This window comes from Peromyscus maniculatus, chromosome 22, assembly GCF_049852395.1.
Source record: "Peromyscus maniculatus bairdii isolate BWxNUB_F1_BW_parent chromosome 22, HU_Pman_BW_mat_3.1, whole genome shotgun sequence".
Classification (NCBI taxonomy): domain Eukaryota; kingdom Metazoa; phylum Chordata; class Mammalia; order Rodentia; family Cricetidae; genus Peromyscus; species Peromyscus maniculatus.
Window position 1 is genome coordinate 20,026,357 of NC_134873.1, and position 16,215 is coordinate 20,042,571.

The 16,215-nt window shown below is 46.9% G+C and overlaps 1 protein-coding gene across 2 annotated transcripts; it reads left to right on the top strand.

The window, feature by feature from the left end:
* The first annotated feature begins 7,227 nt into the window (after positions 1-7,227).
* Positions 7,228-15,613, top strand: Tp53i3 (tumor protein p53 inducible protein 3). Of its 2 annotated transcripts, XM_006981426.4 has the most exons (5): positions 7,237-7,739; positions 10,947-11,214; positions 12,653-12,862; positions 14,472-14,668; positions 15,339-15,613. In XM_006981426.4, the coding sequence occupies exons 1-5, from the start codon at positions 7,602-7,604 to the stop codon at positions 15,519-15,521; spliced, it is 996 nt and encodes a 331-aa protein (XP_006981488.1). In that variant the 5' UTR covers positions 7,237-7,601; the 3' UTR covers positions 15,522-15,613. The 2 variants fall into 2 exon arrangements, with proteins under 2 accessions (XP_076414941.1, XP_006981488.1); XM_076558826.1 differs by lacking the exon at positions 14,472-14,668 and having other exon boundaries at positions 7,228-7,739.
* The last annotated feature ends 602 nt before the right edge of the window (positions 15,614-16,215 follow it).

Genomic DNA, 16,215 nt, shown 5'->3' on the forward strand with positions numbered 1-16,215 from the left:
TTGCCTGCATGTATGTCTGTGTGAGGGTGTCAAATCTTGGAGTTAAAGACAGTTTTTGTGAGCTGGGTGTGGGTCCTCTGGAAAAGAGGTCAGTGCTCTTAACCGCTGAGCCATCTCTCCAGCCTCTGAAGACCATTTTCAATGACCATTTTCTTTTCTTTTCTTTTCTTTTTTTATTTTTTTGGTTTTTCGAGACGGGGTTTCTCTGTGTAGCTTTGGAGCCTGTCCTGGAACTCACTCTGTAGCCTAGGCTGGCCTCGAACTCACAGAGATCCGCCTGCCTCTGCTTCCCTAGTGCTGGGACTAAAGGCGTGCGCTACCACCGCCCGGCTCAATGACCATTTTCAATTTTAGGATTTTTTATCTTATAACTCAGAGGTATTTAAAGAAGTGTCTGGCATTCCTATAGTGAATTTTTCTTTCTTTTCTAATTTATGTAAATTGGGTTTCTCAGAGCTTGGAAGAGAACCAATATTAAACCTCCCCCAATCTAGAACTATCCATCCACGGGTTAATAGGTATTGAGAACAATTCAGGCCTACTAATTGTCATTAAAAGATGGAGGTCAGGCCGGGAGTGGTGGTGCACACCTTTGATCCTAGTACATGGGAGGCAGAGGCAGAGAGATCTCTGTGAGTTTGAGGCTATCCTGGTCTACATAGCAAGTCCCAGGCCAGCCAGGACAAAATAGTGAGACGCTATCTCCAAAAGGGAATGGGGAGGGGGGATACCATTCCAATAAAAATTTACTTTCCATGTTTAATAAGTATTAACATTTAAAGTAATAAATGTCTTCCTAAATTTTGAACTGAATTGTGACTATTACAATATTACTCAATTCACTAAAATTTCTAGAAGAAATTGACTTTGCTAGCCTGTGGTCATGGGAAATAATTTAATTGGTATTGGTTTATTCACATAGTTTTGAAGCTATGAATAACCAGTAAAGAAGAAAATGTATCTGGATATGGTTCTATGAGGAAAGTAAAATAAAAATATGGGCACTATAAGAAAAATAAAATTGTAAAATTTCTTTCTTTCTTTCTTTTTTTTTTTTTTTTTTTTTTTTTTCGAGACACGGTTTCTCTGTGTAGTTTTGGTGCCTCTCCTGGATCTCACTCTGTAGATCAGGCTGGCCTGGAACTCAAAGAGATCCGCCTGGCTCTGCCTCCTGAGTGCTGGGATTAAAGGCGTGTGCCACCACCGCCCGGCAAATTGTAAAATTTCTAACTGGTAAAGGAGAACTTGCTTGAGTCTTTTTTAATGGGTGATTATATATTATCACATTGCTCTAAAATTTGGGTTCCACTTAATGTATTTAAAAGCCCAATAAAGAGTTTAAAATGCAGTATGTACGTCTGAATATCATCCTGAATATGTCAATCTCACCTAAAATACCAGTATCTATGACTAGAAACCATTATCTTTTAAAACTGATTAAATTTAAGATATAAAAAGTTAGAAAATCAACTTCAAAATGTGAGAAGGAGCATATAATTCCTCGGTATGGTAGCACACCCCTTTAATCCTAGCACTTGGGAGGCAGAGATAGGCAGATCTCTGAGTTAGAAGCCAGCCTGGTCTACATAGTGAGTTCCAGGACAGCCAGGGCTACAAGAGAGAGACTATGTCTTGAAAAACAAAACAAAATTCTGAGGAGTGCTTTATGTATGTTTGAAAACTTAAAAGGTGAAAATCACCTTCTGAGTTAAGAAAAACCTTAGGCTCTGAGTCATGAGGACTGGTAATCCAGGAAGAGAGAACCAAAGCAGGTAGTTAGACAGTCCATAGAGGATGGGGCTGAAGGATGAAGAAGCCCTCTGCCTGGCTCGAAGCCCTCTCCTTCCCCAAGATCCCTCCTAAGACTTAGAGTCCTGGGTCCTGAGCTTTGCCTCATCAGCCTTAAGGAGCAGTACCATGGAGGGAGGTGGTCACGTAGTACCCAGGAGCCGCAGGAAAGCTAGTATGTAACTGGTTACTAAAGCTCTGTAGCTTCCCTGGGGGAAAGTGTCAAGCCTCACGCTCTTCCAGATGGTGCTGTTCCAGATGGTGAGTCACCTGGACTCCTGGCTGCCCAAGTAGAGAAACTGCTGCCTCAAGGTGACACAGCAGAACTTGGCCGAACCTTTGGAGTTGCTGGACGCCTCCTAGGAACCTAGGAAAGATCAATCCTTCCAGCCCACTTGCCCATCAGATAAGCATGTAAGTCCAGATCAGGGTTTCTGGAGTCCACCACCTATACCTACCCCAGGAGATAGTGTGTATTCTGACAGATGGACTTCTGGGCAAAAGATAGAGGTAAGAGGACTCTAGGATACAGACCTTTACTTAACTAGCTACTGGGAAATAACCAGGTGACCCTAAAATCTGGATCATCCCAGAAGGGGTAGAGTTCCACAGACCTACTACTAATCTAGCCAGGAGTCAGCAAACCTGGAAATAAGACAATCTCTGTAGCACAGAGGGATGCCACACAGGCCACCCACTGCTCTGTGGCAGTCTCCTCTGTTTGAAGACCAGCTGCTTTGGCCAGCTCCTCCTCTCCACTTCTGTCCTTTTCTCTTTCTACTGGAGGCATTCAGGAGGAGTTGAGATAGCCACTCCCACGGACTTGAGAGTCCTAGGGTCAAGTGGTCCTGACAAGGTATTGACCCCCTCCCGGATCCCCATCCCTGACACATCAAATAGAGCTTTTGAATCTGCTCGCACATCTGGGTGTTGTGGCTCAGACTTGCAAATCCAGCACCTCATGGGAAGTCTTTCATGGAGCTCATACAGTGGGCACATCTTGCCTCTCAGCAAGGACCATTTCCCAAGGTGGGCAAGACGTTAGGTACTGCTTGCCCAAGGCACAAGTGAGCATCGTCCTATCAGGCACTATGACCTATCTCCTTGGCTCGGGTTCTCTCCCCCCTCATATCCATAGTTTTGAAGACTGCCTCTGTCCATCTCCCCAGCCCCGCCCCTCCCAAAGACTGTACTGCCTTCCTACCAACCACAGTGGCCAACACAGAGCGGGATCCAAGATGGCCACTCCTTCCTCCACACATGATATATCTTCCCGGAAGAGAGCTCTAATGCCTCTTCCATATTCCTGCCCAGAACTCAACAAGCATGAGGGGTTGGCTGAGCACAAGAACTACAGACAGAACAGGGAGAAAATGGTCATTACAGCTCCCCCAACTCTGCTAGACTTCAAGGGCGCATGGCGCCCCTCAAGAGCCCAGTTTGTGTAATATTAGATTCTGAAAACGAAGAATGAGCAGCCCATGCACACCAAAGAGGATGATATGGGCCCACCAGCCCATCCCCCCTAAGCATGCACAGCCCCGTAGTAAGAGGGCTGCACTGCCCTGTGGTTAAAATATGACAATTAATCTAGACTTCAACTTTATGGGATTTAGGTCACCATGGAAACAAATCTCTGAACATATCCATAAGGGATTGTCTAGGTTAGGTTAATTGAGGTTAGAAGACCCATTCTATTCATGTGGGGTATGATTCATAAGTTATCATCAACCCAAATACACACACACACACACACACACACACACACACACACACACACACAGAGGAGATGGGTTGGGGATATGAGCACATGTGTTCGTCACAGGATCTAACATTTTGAAACAATAATCCTTGGTTAAAGTGATTAATAACAGTGGCGTCACTCAGAGGTTGAACAGGTAGTTCCTGAGCAGATGCCCTGTAGAAATGCTTCTTTCCCCACAGATGGAGGCTGTGTTATCCAGGCTGACCCCCAGTTCATGATTCTCCTGCCTCAGCATTCTGAGTAACTGGAATCAAAAGTACATGCTACCATACCACCAAAGAAGTGTCTTTTGGCACATACCTTTAATCCCAGCACTCGGGAGGCAGAGGCAGGCAAATCTCTGTGAGTTTGAGGCCAGCCTGGTCTGCAGAGTGAGTTCCAGGGAAGGTGCCAAAGCTACACAGAGAAACTCTGTCTTAAAAAACAAACAAAGAAGAAGAAAAGAAGAAGAAGGAGGAGGAGGAGAAGGAGAAAGAGGAGAAGAAGGAGAAGGAGAAGGAGGAGGAGAAGGAGAAAAGAGGAGGAGGAGAAGGAGGAGGAGAAGAAGGAGAAAAGAGGAGGAGGAGAAGGAGGAGGAGGAGGAGAAGGAGGAGGAGAAGGAGAAGGAGAAAGAAGAAGAAGAAGAAGAAGAAGAAGAAGAAGAAGAAGAAGAAGAAGAAGAAGAAGAAGAAGAAGAAGAAGAAAAAGAAGAAGGAGAAGGAGAAGGAGAAGGAGAAGGAGAAGGAGAAGAAGAAGGAGAAAAAAAGAAGAAAGTGTCTTTTGTATGAGGCTATGGTGGCCTTTGTTCAAGCATCTACCCTTTCAGCCTTCCATGGTCATTATTGTAAGACAATCATGCATAAGAACCCTTCACTCCTCACCTTCTGGCTTGATTTTTCAAATTGTTTGCTATGGCAGACACATGCAATTCTATTTTGATCCTGGCAACTCCACAGCCTGAAGTGCTACTGAGTCGAGATCTTACTAAGCACAACATCATTTCTCGCTCACCTTGGGGAATGGTCCTTGCTGAAGGCCACCAGAATCTGACAATCTGGTAGCAAGAGATACCCACTGTAGGAGCCCAGGAAAGACTTCTCATGGAGGCATTGGGTTTGCTAGCCTGCACCAGAACAGAACACCCAGACTGGCACTTTTTTTTTTTTCTTGGAGACAAGGTCCTGTTAACAAAATACCTTGTATTCATGTGTTGCTAAATCTTCTCAAGGAGAGAAGTAATCAATGTCCACCCCTTCTCCTAAGTTCCCAACAACGAACAGAGGAACTGTTCTGCCAAAGTTCACTTGGGGAGCCAGTGAGTCTGTTGGGGTTCCTCAGAGCATAGGTGAGGGGTTACTTACAAGGACAGGAGCGTTCCTCCTCACACCACACCACACTCATTAAGCCCTTATCTGGAAGGGATGAAGGTTTCCCCATAGAGGAATAGATGGAGCCCCTCCGCCCTATCCCCCCACCTGACCCCGCCCAGCCTATATGCTCTACTCCTTCCCCAAGGCCATGTTCATTCAGGTGAAGGGATTGTGGCATGCGCGCGCATGCGTGCGCGCGCGCGCACACACACACACACACACCCGCCCCCACTATGTGTAAACAGTCAGCAAGCCCAGAAGGGATCCTTCTGCAAGGAGGTGCAGCTGAATTCCCCAAGACGGCTATTGGTGGGGTTGGAGGGCAGTCGCTCACAACAGCATGGTGAAATTCTTAAAGAATAAATAGGCAGGTTGGTGGTGTCCCACGCTTTTAATCCCAGCACTTGGGAGGCAGGAAGATCTCTGTGAGTTCGAGGCCAGCCTGAACTACAGATCAAGTTCAAGGGCAGCCGGGGCTACACACGGAAACCCTGTCTCAAAAAAATAACAACAAGACACACAAATAAATATTGAATTGAAAATAATAACTAATGACAAGACCTCAGGTTGTTGCCCAGATTGGCCTTGAGCTGACACTCCTGTGTCATCCTCTAGAGTAGCTGAACTTATAGGCAGTGGCTTCTGCATATTCTCCTAACCTGGCGGTTCCCCCAATAGGGCCCCTCACGGGCATCCGATAATGTCTGGAGAGTGTTGTTATACGCACCATTGAGTATGTTAGGATGCTAAACTTCATACAGTGCAGAGGGCAATCTCCCACAATGAAGAATTAGTTAGTCCTAAATGTCAATTGTGTCAAGGTCAAGAAATCCTGATGTAGGCATGAGAGGCCCCCTTTTGAATTGTTGGTCAGGGTTGTTCAAAAGACTCCCCGAACATTCAAGACTATTGTTATTGCCTTTGGTTGTGTCCCAGAGGTAGAAAGCAAAACTCTATTATGGAACACACCACATACCTCAGACACTGGGCCCAGGGGCCCCTGAGCTGGAACTGACCTGAATGCCTTATCCCTGAGGACTAGCATTCATGGTACTAAGAGGTATCTTATAAGCTTCCAACAGTCCTACCCAGGACTGTGACACCCAGGAACCACAATATGGGAGTCCAGCTTCCACTTTTTGAAGGGTTCTTAGGTAAAGGAGAGAGGAATGAGGAAATAGCAGATAGAAAGAGAGATCTAGCCGACAAGAAAGACAAAAACCACAGAATAGCTTAGGGAGAGCCTGGGTCAATACCCAACAGCCTCATCCTTTATTCAAAAGGGCTTTTTATAATATGCCAAGGGGAGAGGCAAAAGACCTCCCCCTTGCTAGATCAAAGCACACTGTACAGCCAAGTGTAGACCCTTCCACACACCTGGTAACCACGCTCGTGACCAAATCATCTCCTCATGCAGCCCTGCTGGGTAAAGCAAGCTCAAATTCTCTGACCCTGAGTAAGTACTCACTAGCTAGCCTCTATGGGCTCCCACACCACAACAGTGACCAGTATGGCATGAAACCTTTACCGGTGAGACAGACGGCTCTATAATTGACTTCAGACCCACTTGACAAGAAGTTAATCATCTCTGCCACTGGAAACCCAGCCAACTGCCTAGGACTAGTGAAATCATGAATCTTGGAGAATTTTCAAGCTCCACCTAACTAAATCAGCAAAATCCCTCACTACACCCTAAACATTTGTCCTTACTCCCACAGATAAGTGTGGTCCTCAGCCCCTCATCAAGGAAACGTCTCTATTTTTTTTTTGTTTGTTTTTGTTTTTTGTTTTTCGAGACAGGGTTTCTCTGTGTTGCTTTGCACCTTTCCTGGAACTCACTTGGTAGCCCCGGCTGGCCTCGAACTCACAGAGATCCGCCTGCCTCTGCCTCCAGAGTGCTGGGATTAAAGGCGTGCACCACCACTGCCCGGCAAGGAAACGTCTCTTTTCAATAGGCAGAGACCATGACAGAAAACCCCAACCAATCAAAACAGAGTTGTGGAGGCCAGTCCCAGGGGATCCATGTACACCACAACTCAAGAGCTGTAGGATAAACAGACCAAGGCGAGCCTGGCTTGACCGGAAAATGGACGTATCTGGGTCTTAGGTTGTAGCTGAGCCTACGTCATCTGTAAAGAGGGAAGTTCTGTCTTGTCTAATGAGAGCTGGAGCAGCTTCCAATGTGCCCTAAGTTGGGGAAAAGAATATCCAAACCACCACGCTGTCGCTTTGCATTTTAAAGGGTGAAAAGGACAAGAGATTGGGTTGGCTCCTTTAGGTCCCACCCCTTGGACGGCTCAGAGTTCAGGCATTCATTCCAGGGACAGCTGAGGGCGGGTCCCTTGGCTCTAGGGTGCGGCCACCAGCACCCAAAGGAGCCAAGACGGGCAGTACCTGCTGAACCAGCTTAGTTAAATTGTTCCCATGGCCTGAAGGGGCCTGTCGACGGGACTGGAGATTCCAGCCCAGAAACAGGGTAATTTGTTGCAGCCGTTCAGTGTTTCCAGCCCTGGGCCGCAATTAAAACCGTGTCTTCCGGGACCGAGAGCCAGTGTGTAGGGATTGCAGGGTCCTGGGAGACAGGATCGAGGATCTGAGCCAGCGGTCACCTGCAGTGGGCGCTGCACAGGGCTGTCCTACCCTTCTTTTCTTCAGGAGCCTGGGTTTTTCTGCTTGAGTGCCCAGTGTTCTCAGACGGCATGCTGGCGGTGTACTTTGACCAGCCAGGGGGACCAGAAAACCTCTACCTGAAGGAGGTGCCCAAGCCGAGCCCAGGAGAGGGTGAAGTCCTCCTGAAGGTGGCAGCCAGCGCCCTGAACAGGGCTGACTTACTCCAGGTACCCAGGGGTTCCAAGGGTCAGTACAGGGTGGGCTCCAGGGCTCAACCTCTGTCTTCAGCGAAGGGACCAGACAGAGCAAACAAGGATTGGGATGTTGCCCGCAGCACCGGTTAGAACAGCTGTGCCGGGGTTCTGCGACCCAAAGCCAAGTAGCCACTTTGTTTCCATAAATGAGGGGGGAATGTGCTGAGAGGGTAGCTCATTCGGGGAGCCTCTGCCTACCACGCTCCAGGCCCTGGGTGATGCTCCACAACAAAACAAAAACAAGGGTGTTTGCAAAGCAGAATCCGCTATGAAACACTCATTATCTGCCCCGGCATCCCGGAAAGCAGCAGGGAATCACCGTTTGTTGACACCGGGAGGGGGTGGGGGACGGGGTACACCTGCCCCTAATAAACTCCTCAGACAAGCCTATTTATATTTTACAGACAAAGTCTCAGAGGAAGACCTAGAACACAGTTAAGACACTGTCCCTTCAGATTCCCACCCCGGGGCTTCATAAATGTCTTATCTCAACTGCTGTGCCCACGGAACCCAGATTAGAACAAAGTGCTTGTTAATTAAACTTTGGTTAGGATTTTCTCACAGGCCGTGGATTGAACCCATTCGAAGGATAGTTAGCCTGCCACGCCCCCCACTTTTTTTTTTTTTTTTAAACAGACTCTTGAAAATAGGCTGGCTTCCAGGTAGCATAGGAGCAGCCAAGGAAGCTAACTGTGTACACCCATGTGGACTTAATTAATAAGTTATAATGTAAATAACCTCTCCCCGATACTCCTGCAAGTAACCCAAAGAAATTCACTGGCCCAGGGAAAAAAAAAAGTTATAGTCCGATCATAAGATAGAGTGCTGACAGGCAACTTTCATTTATTTATTGTTTTAATTTTTCACTTTAAAAAATCGTTTGAATAATCTTTTTTTTTTTGTTGTTTTTTTTTTGTTTTGTTTTTTTTTTTTTTTTTTTTTTTTTTTGGTTTTTTCGAGACAGGGTTTCTCTGTGTAGCTTTGCGCCTTTCCTGGGACTCACTTGGTAGCCCAGGCTGGCCTCGAACTCACAGAGATCCACCTGACTCTGCCTCCCGAGTGCTGGGATTAAAGGCGTGTGCCACCACCGCCCGGCTTCGTTTGAATAATCTTAATGATAATAATAAGAAGAAATTAAAAATAAAATAATAACGAAAAGTTGTTTTAACTCTAGGTAGCCCAGGATGGTCTCAAACTTGAGACTTTCCCAACTCAGTCTCCAGAATGCTGACATCATAAACGTGCGCCACCGAGGCAGCAGCCTACAATTTTAAGAATGGATGATGCCAGCACTGTAGTTTTGAGGCGGGAGGATTGCCTCAAGTTTGAGGCCAGCCTGGGCTACAAAGAAAGACCTGGTGGTGGGGGTTGGGGGAGGGGCGGGGGGGGCCGTTAAACCAACTACAGAGATGAAATGAAGCAGGGCCAGGGGCATAACTCTGTGGTAGAATATTTGCCCACCATGCTCAAGGGTCTCAGCACCACACAAGCAGACTAAATGACGCAGATGTATACAAGGAAGGAAGGGTGAGGCGTGGCTCAGTCGTCGTCGGCAGCAGCGTGCCTGCGGAGCTTGCGAAGCCCTGGGTCTGAGCTCCAGCACCGCATAGTACTGCATACCCCAGCCTAGTACTTCTTCCACAGCTGCGTTAGTTGGGGTGAATTAGAAATGTACATCAGGGATCGGGACGATGACTCCGTTGGTGAACTGCTGACGGAGCAAGCATGAAGACCTGAGTTTGGAGTGCCAGCACAGTAATTAAAAACCAGGTGTCCGGGCTGGAGAGATGGCTCAGCGGTTAAGAGCGCCGGCTGCTCTTCCAGAGGACCTGGGTTCAATTCCCAGCACCCACATGGCGGCTCACAGCTCTCTGTAACTCCAGTTCCAGGGGATCTGGCATCCTCCACAGATGTACATGTAGGCAAAACACAACTTCACAAAAAATAAAAACAGCCGGGCGGTGGTGGCGCACGCCTTTAATTCCAGCACTCGGGAGGCCAGCCTGGGCTACCAAGTGAGTCCCAGGAAAGGCGCAAAGCTACAGAGAAACCCTGTCTCGAAAAACAAAAACAAAAACAAACAAACAAACAAACAAACAAAAACAAATAAATCTTAAAACAAACGAACAGGTGTGTGCCTGTCATCCCAGAGACAGGAGAATCCCCCAGAGACAGGTGAATCCCTGGGGCTTGCTGGCCAGCCAATCTAGTTGAACAAGTAATTCTAGTTTCAGTGAGAGACCCTGAGTCAGAATATAAGGGAGAGAGCCATTGAGGAAGACACTCAATATTGACCTCTGGATTCCATGTGCATGCCACACACATATGTGCATGCACACACACAGAAAGAAATGTGCATCCGAATCAACTGGAGAACTTTTTAAAATTAACATGGCAGGGCCAGGCAATTGGAGTTTGAAATAGTTTCTGATGCAAAACTCCAGTTAGGTCCCTGTGGTCTAAAGCCTTTGAGACCCAGGGTAAGTACAGTCTGTCATTCAATAAATATCTATAATTGATTTATAATTTTGCCCCTAGTCTCTCGAATAATTTACTTTGCAATCTTGGACAAGCCATTTCCCCACCCTGGTCTCTTTCTTTCTTTGTTCAATAAAGGGGTTGAGTAAATCAACTAGCTGAAGACTCTACCAGTTACGGCTGATGTGTGTGACCCGTAGCCTTTTATTTACATAAACTAAACCATCTCCCTCTCCTTTTTCCTTATTTATAAAACTGAACTTCACTGGGCAGTGGTGGCGCAGGCCTTTGATCCCAGCACTTGGGAGGCAGAGGCAGGAGGATCTCTGTGAGTTCGAGGACAGCCTGGTCTACAGAGTGAATTCTAGGACAGCTGGGGCTACACAGAGAAACCCTGTCTCAAAAAACAAAACAAGGGGCTGGGGATTTAGCTCAGTGGTAGATCGATTGCCTAGCAAGTGCAAGGCCCTGGGTTCGGTCCTCAGCTCTGGAAAAAGAAAGAAAGAAAGAAAGAAAAACAAACAAACAAACAAAAAAAACCCCACCACCAACAAAAAGATAAAAAACAAAACAAAAACAAAACCAGACTTCATCCTGATTTTTTTCCCATCTGAGAAAAGGAAGAGCCATTGGAGAGGGGCCAGGGATGGTGACACACAGATTCCAGTTCACGCTCCCTACTTACTGTGCCTCTTTCTGCAGAGAGTGGGCCAGTATGCCCCACCCCCAGGAGCCAGTAGCATTTTGGGACTTGAAGCATCGGGACAAGTGGCTGAGCTGGGGCCTGGCTGCCAGGGACACTGGAAGGTCGGGGATTTGGCCATGGCTTTGCTGCCTGGGGGAGGCCAAGCTCAGTACGTCACTGTTCATGAAGATCTCCTTATGCCTATCCCAGAAGGACTGACCCTGAATCAAGCTGCAGCCATCCCAGAGGCCTGGATTACCGCCTTTCAGCTCTTACATCTCGTAGGTGAGGGTGCCTGCCGCTCACTTCACACAGCAAGGCTCACTACCCCGTGAGCCAACCTCCCCAACCCCCAACAGTCCTCCGGGACACCCAGCACCCTACCTTGCTGTATCACCAACACTGCGAGGCCATCAAACCACGTTAAAATGGCTTGATATTGGGGAGGCGGGTGAGAACCATGGTTAGCAGGTCTAGGAACATCTTAACACAAGACCTGGGAGCAATCTGTACCTCAGGTCATGTGGACTTCTCTATGAGGCCCAGGGCAATGTAAGAGGCAGACTAGGGATGTATCTCAGTGGTAGAGCATTTTCCTAGCATGCTCAGGGGCCTGTGCTAGATCCTCAGCTTTGAAAGAGCATGGAAAGAAGGAAAAAGAAATCTAGTCATAGACTTTTGGGGAATAGCTCTATCTCGAACAGCTATCGGAGACAGCTGTTAGGAACAAAACAACTTGAGCTGTGGTAGATGCATCGAGGCAGGCCAAGAAAGCTCAAGGTGAAGGCAGATGCTCCACTCAGAGATGAGGGATGGTTGTTATCATTTGTAAAAAGATGATGCCGATGGTGGTGTACGACTTTAATCCCAGCACTGGGGTGGGGGGGGGGCAGAGTCAGGTGGATCTCTGTGAGTTCAAGGACAGCCTGGGCTACAGAGTGAGTTTCAGGACAGGCTCCAAAACTACACAGAGAAACCCTGTCTCAAAAAAAAAAGGAGGGGGGGGCTGGAGAGATGGCTCAGAGGTTAAGAGCACTGCTTGTTCTTCCAAAGGTCCTGAGTTCAATTCCCAGCAACCACATGGTGGCTCACAACCATCTGTAATGATGCCCTCTTCTGGCTTGCAGGGATATGTGCAGACAGAACACTGTATACATAATAAATAAATAAATCTTTAAAAAAAAAGATGACATTGGGCAGATTGAAGACCTTGAATACCAGACTGTTTGGACTCAGTGCAAAGCCAAAAGGTCACTTCTCATTTTGAGAAAAAAGATGATAAAGAAAGCTCCATTTGGAGTGGAGGAGTCTGATGTCTATGTGTGACACTGGATCAGTGAGACCAGCGAAAGCCAGATTCAGGCTGAAGAAAGACTGACTTCAAGTGATGACAATGGGGGGTGGGGGTTATTCTTGCTTTAAGAAGTGTGTATGTAGATATATGCATTTGGGTGTTGTTATTTCATATTTCAAATAGAGGTACTGGATGTGGCTACCAATGGTTTTGTTTAGCCCATTTTCCACCTGATCAGAGACAGTAAGGGAAAAAAGAAAAGAGAGGGAGACAGAGAGACAGAGATAGAGAACTGTCAATGTTCAGACATACCTTCAGAAAGCAAGGTATTTGGCATCTGGTGCAAGAGTCAAGCGAGGCAGACAGGCTATTCCCATAGTTGGACAGAAGCATTGGCAGGTTCCACAGTGCCTATACTTTTCATCACAGGCCACGTTCAGGTTGGAGACTTAGTGCTGATCCACGCAGGATCAAGTGGCGTGGGCACAGCTGCCATCCAGCTGACTCGGAAGGCTGGCGCTATTCCTCTGGTTACAGCCGGCTCCCCGCATAAGCTTCAAATGGCGGAAAAGCTTGGGGCTGCTGCTGGATTCAATTACAGAGAAGATTTTTCTGAAGCGACGCTCAGAGCCACTAATGGTAAGTCACCCCTTCTGCATCTCAGCAGACATTTAAAAAAAAAAATGATTAAATGAAATCTTCGTCTCCATGGTTGCCAGTGTGCTGGGTCAGTCTAGACTCTGCTGGAAGGACTATCGCTGCTCTGGCCAGGCTGGTGTGACCTGGTGTTTGAATACTAGAGACTGGCAGCCAGCACAGGGGCCTCAGGTTATTTCAGTGTTGTCCATGTCCATGCAGGGCAAGAACTCCATCACTAAGAGCTACATCCCTAACCCACAATGTGCATGCTTGCAGGCGACATGGTTCAAACATGTTTAGAAACTGCATAACCACACAGAGTTGACCTAGAATTTACCCAGGGCCCTTTCTTCCCCAACAGCCACTCCGTAGTGAGTTAACAGGAATCCTGCAGCACAGACTGATGTAGAGATGGTCAAAGTAGGGCTGGGGTGAGAGCCGCGTAAGCAGGGGTGTGTGTGTGTGTGTGTGTGTGTGTGTGTGTGTCTGTGTGTCTGTGTGTGTCTGTGTGTTTCATGTGTCCAGGCTGGACTCAAACTCTCTATAACTGAGAGTGACCTTGAACTTCTGATTCTCCCATCTCGATCTTCTGAGTGCTGGGATTACTGACATACACCACCTTGCCTGGTTTATGTGATTCTGGGTGCCAAGCCCAGGGCTTTATGCATGTTAGGCCGACACTCTACCAATTGGGCTACATCTTAGTTCAAATCTGGGTTTTGTTTTTTTTCCATTCATCTTTTTCTATTTTCCTGTGGGTAGAAAAGGAGATCCGAGAACAAAGTTAGCAAGCTGTGACTCTGATAAGCCAGCGCAGACCCTCTAACTTAGCGGTGGACAATCAGTCTGCTCTGTAGCCCAGCAGACTTCCTCTTTTCTATTCCTACTCATCCCTGGATGCCAGTGGAACTGTATTATTTGGGAGATGAGGTGAGAAACCAGGAGTAGTTGCTTCCCTCCTGCTATGAAGAGGTGGGGAACAGGGACTCATAAAAGATGCACTCACTATATTACACATGCTGTTATAGAGTGCTATTATGTAATGTAGCACTCTACTATGTAATAATAATAATATTATTATTTATAATTTTGTAATATATTTATAATTATGTAATAATAATAAAATGTACTCCATTTACAACAATATTTCTTTCTTTCTTTCTTTCTTTCTTTCTTTCTTTCTTTCTTTCTTTTTTGGTTTTTCGAGACAGGGTTTCTCTGTGTAGCTTTGCGCCTTTCCTGGAACTCACTTGGTAGCCCAGGCTGGCCTTGAACTCAGAGATCTGTCTGGCTCTGCCTCCCAAGTACCGGGATTAAAGGTGTGCGCCACCACTGCCCAGCCTAACAACAATATTTCTATGGCCAATTTTTTAGTTCCATCTACACTTGCCATCGGCACTTGTATTGATTTGTTATTTTGAGGCAAGGTCTCACTCTGTACCCCAGGCTAGCCTCGAGCTTGAGATCCTCCCGCCTCAACCTCCAAGAGCGCCAATGGGAGGCCACACCTACATTTATTTTTACCCACATATCCACAAATCCACCATGAAATCTTATTTGTATCAGTTTTTGTGTCTAACTTTATTGTCCATCTTTCCCCCTTTGAAAGGTGTTGGAGTGGATCTTATTCTAGACTGCATAGGCGGATCCTATTGGGAGAAGAATATCAACTGCCTGGCTCTGGACGGTCGCTGGGTTCTCTACGGTTTAATAGGAGGAGGAGACGTCAGCGGGCCCCTGCTTTCAAAACTACTCTTTAAGCGAGGGAGTCTAATCACTAGTTTGTTGCGATCTAGGGATAATAAGGTGAGTAATGAGTGAAAGAAAAAGTGTGACTGTCACCCAGAAAACTCTTTTGGTACATACCCAGTCATAGCTCACCCTAGGGAGCCTATAAGGAAACCTGCCACCTTGTGGACAGATGTGTTCAGAGAACCAATTCAGATGAGCCAACAGAAGCCTCTGGCATCTCCCATACTTACAAACACACACACACACACACACACACACACACACACACACACACACACACAGGATGAACAAAACATCTGCTGTAGAATTAACTCTTCAAATAGGTCCAAGGCTTTGTTTTCAGGGTAGACCTCTTCTCAGTGTACTAAGAAAGCCTATTGGGTAAATAAGTTGTACCTTCAACAAATTTATGCTCCTAAAGAGTTCTAGAAGGTGCCAGCTTTGGGAATGTTAGTTCATCAGTTTTGAACCCAGTGAGGAAGATAAGGCTTAATTAAGCATCCCTTTTGTATTGACACTATATACGTCTGACAGTTACACTAGTATTTTACTGCAGCCTTCAATCTTAACCTGAAACAGATATGGTTGCACATTTGAAAGCATGCTCTCTCATATAGGAAGTGAAGGGGGGTATGCTGTTTCAGATGTTCAGACAGCAGTAAGGCTAAGCAGGATGGGGGTGGCATGGTAAGGCCTCTGCTCAAATTGATGTTCTTTTTCTCAGTACAAACAGACACTGGTGAAAACTTTCACGGAGCAGATTCTGCCCTACTTCTCCAAAGACAGCCCCCAACGTCTGCTGCCGGTTCTGGACAGAGTCTACCAGGCGACTGATATTCAAGCGGCCCATGAGTACATGGAGGCTAACAAGAACGTGGGCAAGATCGTCTTGGAGCTGCCCCAGTGAAGGAAGACTTCAGAGGAAGCTTGGAGTGGGTTCTTCTCCCAGGTCCGCCCCCGTAAAGCTGCTCTAACGAAAATAAAAAGAGTGTATATGAAGGGAGGTGTGTTCTCTGGGGCCACCTAGCACGTGGACAAGGATGAGGTGGGAGTTTGGACCATCAGGTGTCACGAAGTGTTGCAGCATGGGTATGTGGGTTCATGTGGATCCATGGAAAGAAGACTCAGAGGCACCTTAAGAATGAATCTACCCTTTTGTGGCTGTAGGGGGATACAGCCTCTAAGGACTGAAACATTTTTTCTTCACCCAGGGCATTTTAATTTTTCCCAATATTTACACTTAAGCAAGTTGATTTCCATATGCTCCAAAGAACCCGAAAGGAGCTCCCAGAAATACAACGCCAAGTGCAAATTCCTCGATTTATCAGATACCACGGTTTTCGAGGGTTCCTGAACCAAGTTTTGCATAGGCTTTGTATCCTGGGGAAACTCTCGGACAAGACTCATAGGGCGACTGGAGAAACGTAAGGTATCGGTTAAACAAAAGACGGATTAGGGCAAGACGCTACTCTCTGGAGCCAGGCCAGGAGTAGAGCTCAGCAGGAATTGCAGCCATAATCAGATGAGGGGCGACCCCCGAAACCCAGACCAGTGTTCTGGGTCAAGTTCACAATTCAGAATCCTGTAGACCGCGCCTAAGC